The sequence below is a fragment of the Bos grunniens genome, chromosome 3, assembly GCF_055505025.1.
Source record: "Bos grunniens cultivar Pamir isolate PY7600 chromosome 3, Bosgru_T2T1.0, whole genome shotgun sequence".
Taxonomy (NCBI): domain Eukaryota; kingdom Metazoa; phylum Chordata; class Mammalia; order Artiodactyla; family Bovidae; genus Bos; species Bos grunniens.
Window position 1 is genome coordinate 101,678,813 of NC_141167.1, and position 6,000 is coordinate 101,684,812.

Here is a 6,000-nt window from a genome sequence, read left to right on the forward strand (position 1 = left end):
GTACAGTATAAACCATATCTTACTCTTCTTTTGATCCAGCACCATTTTAAGACACACACAGCAAAAAATGCAAAGGAACCAGGTCTCCTGAAAGTCTCTGTAGGGCCACCAACAGTCTCTAAGTCAAACTCTATAAACACAACTAAAATGATCAAGTATTATTATTAATGCTAAGGATTACCTTAAAGGAAGCTTAGAAGAGTAAAATAATTATTACCAAAAATCTTTGCAGACATATGTGAAAAACGAACAAACAAGAACCATAGGGAAACTTAACTAGGAAAAAGACAAAGTAGAAAAACTCAAAGAAACATGTATGATGTCTCTAGTCCCTAAAATGACCCTAAGAAAAAAAGGTTTGACCATGCACAAGGAATTCAGACCTGAAAGCCATTTACTATCTTTTCACTGAGCACAGAACATTTCCACCCTGTGTCCCTACATTTATGGCCCTCATATGCAACAGGCTACCAAAAGTCCACAATTGATCTCTTCCTTTTGATACAAAGAGGCAAAAGGAAAACTGAAGGAAGAAAATGCACTTTCTAATTTAAACAACACGGTTGAACTTGGAATCAATAACTTGGAAGCTATGGGAGAATTCTCCAACATCAAAAAGAAATCTAAAAATTGCAGAAGCAGGCTGCCAAAGGCAAATAAACAAAATAACTGTTCCTTCATAAGCAAGCATTCTGTACAAATACTATTTTCCACTTACAGATTTAAGCTGATATTGATCAGCTAATGAAAATGTGGTTAAGAGACTGTCCTTCTGGTTACTGTTGTTTAAAAAACAAAACAAAATAAAGCAACCCCACCCACACTGCTGGAAAAAAAGCTTCTGACATATGCACTAAACTTGTTTACTTCTCCATCTCTTAATAAGAGAAATGCTTTGCAACTTGACTATGGTTATATAAGTATTTTGCAATGTGTTAGTTTAAAATCTTGTTTATTTACTCCCTAGTTAACAGATAAGTCATTTTACTTCAAGGTCAGGTTTGCCATAATAATAGCATCTTTCCAATTTTATTCCATCACTCAGCACTTCCTGCAATGGAATTTTAGCCATTAACTTTATCTCCTTTTCCTTTAAAAGGAAAAAACTAAAAAGATTTAAAAATATGATATTGACATCTGGCAAATTAAACTTCTTTAAATAGTTCTGTTCCCAGAAACATGGTAGGAAAGACAGTAAATTTCACAGTGATTCAATTGTAATAGCAAAACCGGGGTATTGCAAAATACTGCTGCCTTTCAGAGGCACGAAAAAAATCCATTTAAATTTTAACAAGGGAACAGCAGTGAAGCCCTCCCACTACTATATTTTCAAATTATTCATCCCCACCTCTTACTTCTTTTCTGAAGCTATCAAAGATAAGGATTTCTAAGAAATGGCCAAGGTCAGCAAAGTAAACTAGGATCCCTAAAATGAAATACTTCCCAGGGAGAAATAACTGTAATGTACTGGAAAGAGGACTGGGACTAGAAATTTCAAAACCTGATCTGTCCAGACCTGTTGCACTACACCCTATTCTATGTCTGAGACATGACTGGTTAATTTTTTTTTTTTAATGTTCAAGCTCTCACTATAGAAGAGATGTTCATTGAGACACAGCATGAACTGAACTTAAAGAAGGGGGACAACCTCGACCCACCTAACAAGATTTCAACCTGGGGTCCCGGATGCTTGCTGTTCGCAACATTTATCCTGAAACTCAAACACTGTACACAAACCTCAGCCTTCAGCAGCTTATGACACTAGAGGCACCTCTTAATAATAAACGCAAGTTTCAAAGGACAGCCCCCTCGGGGGGGAATACAGGTTTGTTTGTCTGTTTGTAAGAAACAGTATAAATTCAAAGATTTTGAAACTTTAAAATCTAAACGTTTGGAAGTAACATCTCAGCTAAACGGCAACGCCGTCCAGCGTTTATAAGCCCAAACTACTTTTAAAGTAAAACGAGCCACTCTGCCCAGTTATTCGGCATCAAGCAGGTCTACAGTGGGCAGAGTGTTGAAAGAGCACAACGCACACCAGAACGCCGCCACAAGAGTGCAGGCGGGCCAGCCCCGCGCGGACTGGCGCTCCACCAGAACTCCGGGCAAGGAATCCGCAACTAGCACCCACCTGCTCCCTCCCTCTACCTCGGGTCTCCCCCGTTTCCCCCGGGTCCGGCCCCTCCCCCAGGTTACTCCCCTCCCCCACCGCCCCATAGCCGCCCCCGCGCGCCCCAGCGCCCTCAGCCCCAACTACGGCCCCTCAGCCCGGGTCTCCCCAGCTGCCAACCCCTTCAGCCCCTCCTCCTTTACAAGCAACCCAGTCCTCCGTCTCCTCACCGGGGTTAGCAGCAGTCGCCGCCATGGCCGTAGATGCCACTGCCGCCGCACCACCCCCCCCCAGTGGGAGGAGCCGCCGCCACGGAACCGGGGGGGAGGGGGAGGGAAGAGCCACTCCCCAGACGCGGCGCCGTACTGCCGCCACCGCTACCGCGGAGCCCAAGATGGCGGCCGCAGCAACCCCCACCGTCCCCGGCCCCTACAGCGGGGAGAGCCCACGTCTGAGGCGGGGTCAGTCTCAAAGCCAGCCTCCTCGGGAAAACTGACCAATGAAATCCAAAATCTGTCAGAGGGCGGGCTGGCCACTGAGCCTCCAGCCCGTCCTGTGGAGGAGGGTGGGCGAGAAAGAAGTCCAGCTGTCTTCCTAATCCCGCCTCTTCTGAGTTAGAGGTCAATGATCGTGTGACGTCAATGAAAAACAATTTTACTAAAAAGCTTCCCTGGGTGGCGGATTCGCCTGGTTGGCCATTCTGCATAAGATTTATTTTGTAAATATCTTTTAGGTGCTCTAATGCGTAAAGTTCACTTAGTGATTTGTACTCTTTTCTAGTTTTTTCCTCTTTTAAGGACCTTTGTCCCCGGCAATAAAAGTTCAGTAAGTTTTGAGTCTCTGCAGGAGACCTGGGTTCAATCCCTGGCTGAGGAAGATCCCCTGGAGAAGGAAACGGCACTCGAGTACTCCCACTCCCGTATTCTTGTCTGGGAAATCCCATGGAGAGAGGAGATATGGGCTACTGTCAATGGGGTCGCAAGAAGTCGGACACGACTTAGCGACTAAACCACCACCATAGAACTGGTAATGTGAGACGATCTGGGCGATTATGGTCTGGTAACCGACAGCCAAAACAGGAGGCAGTGTGAAGCATATAACTTCCTTTGATCCAACGGGACAGTGAAAGGTTTTTAGTAGAGAATTGATGACTGCGCAGATTTATTTTCTAATGACAGGAAGCATTGAGCACTTTTGAGCTAGACATGGTCCAAAATGCTTTATAAGTATCTACTCATTTAATTTCACATAGCTTTCACAAATTGTCTAATGTAAATTTAATTCTAATTTTAACAGAAATCCCATTATGCTATTGAGCATCTTTGAATTCTAACAGGTTGTGTATATACTACAAAGATTACATAGATCCATTTCTCTCATTTAGTTATCAGTATAGTTTATCTCGACCAAGATAGCTTAACGTAATTTGTATATTAGTGTTTACATTTGTTAAAATTAAAATTCTCTTTGTTACCACTTTCTTGTGTTTTATTTCCAATTCACCAAAAACAGAAAAATCACTCACTCAAAAGAAATACACTGACACATAAGAAGGAGTGATAAAAAAAAGTAACAAGTACTTCAAAATTGCAAAGTAATGCTAACTAGCTATTAAACAAGATTGCAATGCAGATATAGCATATAAATTATTATGTGGCTTTAAATGTGGTAAGGTTCATCCAAGCAGCAATAAATTAAAAAAATAGTGACTAGGAAGTACAATTACAGATATCTAAATATTGGATTTTATTGGGTTAGCACCCATTTGTCCCTTCCCCACTACTCCTTGACTATTAGGAAATTTTGTCAGTGACTTGGAAAGCCAACAAAGCTTTGAAGTCAATTTTGACCCAACTACATAATCCCATTGCCAAGAAATGTAACTTTCTGGAATAAATGCAAAGTAATGTTTTCCAGAATGACACAGATGTTTTCACGATAAAAAAAATATCAAGTTACATCCCTCATTTTTTAAAAATGGTAAATGCCACTTTGTTTCAGACAAACTTGTGCAACTAGCAACAAAGTTAATAAATGTTCTGCAGGGAGAAAGTATAATGGACTTTTTGCAAAATCCCTAAGCAAATATCCTACAAAATCATAGTATATACAACATGAAAGGGCACTCTCTGCCCTGTACTTGGAAACAGATGTTTATCTTTCAAGTGGGCATAAATGATATACACAATATGAATCATTTCACAGCATATATGCAGTACACAAAGGAAAATGCCCAGAAACTTCTTATTTAGTATGTCATTAAAAATTCAAGTTACAGAAAAAGTGAAATATAAAAACTTTTGTGAGGCATGGGAAAATCTGTAAAATGTAGGTTGTGATCAAAACTGATGGAGTTGTAGCTCTGGGTACACATAGAATATTATCTCTACAATAAGCAAAATGTCAGTCCAATTTGTGTTTTATTCAGAGAACAGTTGGTAGTCAAATGGCATTTCTCCTGATTCTCATTCAACATAAAACAAACCAGTGAAAACTAAAAATTTATTACTATACATATAGTAATCAGTTCAGTTCAGTCGCTCAGTCGTGTCCAACTCTTTGAGACCCCATGAATCGCAGCACGCCAGACCTCAACCAACTCCCGAAGTCTACCCAAACTCACGTCCATCGAGTGAGTGATCCCATCAAGCCACCTCATCCTCTGTCATCCTCTTCTCCTCCTGCCCTCAATCCCTCCCAGCGTCAGGGTCTTTTCCAATGAGTCAACTCTTTGCATGAAGTGGCCAAAGTATTGGAATTTCAGCTTCAGCATCAGTCCTTCCAATGAAATCCCAGGGCTGATCTCCTTCAGAATGGACTGGTTGGATCTCCTTGCAGTCCAAGGGACTCTCAAGAGTCTTCTCCAATACCACAGTTCAAAAGCATTACTTCTTCGGCACTCAGCCTTCTTCACAGTCCAACTCTCACATCCATACATGACTACTGGAAAAACCATAGCCTTGACGAGACGGACCTTTGTTGGCAAAGTAATGTCTCTGCTTTTGAATATGCTATCTAGGTTAGTCATAACTTTGCTTCCAAGGAGTAAGCATCTTTTAATTTCATGGCTGCAGTCACCATCTGCAGTGATTTTGGAGCCCCCAAAAATAAAGTCTGACACTGTTTCCACTGTTTCCCCATCTATTTCCCATGAAGTGATGGGACCAGATGCCATGAGCTTCGTTTTCTGAATGTTGAGCTTCAAGCCAACTTTTTCACCCTCCTCTTTCACTTTCATCAAGAGTCTCTTTAGTTCCTCTTCACTTTCTGCCATGAGGGTGGTGTAATCTGCATATCTGAGGTTATTGATATTTCTCCCAGCAATCTTGATTCCAGCTTGTGCTTCTTCCAGCCCAGAGTTTCTCATGATGTACGCTGCATATAAGTTAAATAAGCAGGGTGACAATATGCAGCCTTGACGTACTCCTTTCCCGATTTGGAACCAGTCTGTTGTTCCATGTCCAGTTCTAACTGTTGCTTCCTGACCTGCATATAGGTTTCTCAAGAGGCAGGTCAGGTGGTCTGGTATTCCCATCTCTTTCAGAATTTTCCACAGTTTATTGTGATCCACACAGTCAAGGGCTTTGGCATAATCAATAAAGCAGAAATAGATGTTTTTCTGGAACTCTCTTGCTTTTTCCATGATCCAGCGGATGTTGGCAATTTGATCTCTGGTTCCTCTGCCTTTTCTAAAACCAACTTGAACATCTGGAAGTTGATGGTTCACATATTGCTGAAGCCTGGCTTGTAGAATTTTGAGCATTACTTTACTAGCATGTGAGATGAGTGCACGGAGAAGGCAATGGCACCCCACTCCAGTACTCTCGCCTGGAAAATCCCATGGACAGAGGAGCCTAGTAGGCTGCAGTCATGGGGTCGCTAAGAGTCGG

At 41.9% G+C, this 6,000-nt stretch overlaps 1 protein-coding gene across 5 annotated transcripts in view; it reads right to left on the reverse strand.

Annotated features, from left to right (window-relative positions):
* The window catches only part of ARNT (aryl hydrocarbon receptor nuclear translocator), a 66,809-nt gene extending 64,308 nt beyond the window's left edge, over window positions 1-2,501 (reverse strand). For all 5 annotated transcript variants that reach the window (XM_086392443.1, XM_086392441.1, XM_086392440.1 and 2 more), the window contains exon 1: window positions 2,341-2,501. In XM_086392443.1, the coding sequence (XP_086248569.1) occupies window positions 2,341-2,365 (25 nt within the window). In that variant the 5' untranslated portion in view covers window positions 2,366-2,501. The remainder of the gene's footprint in view (window positions 1-2,340) is intronic.
* Between the last annotated feature and the right edge of the window lie 3,499 nt (window positions 2,502-6,000).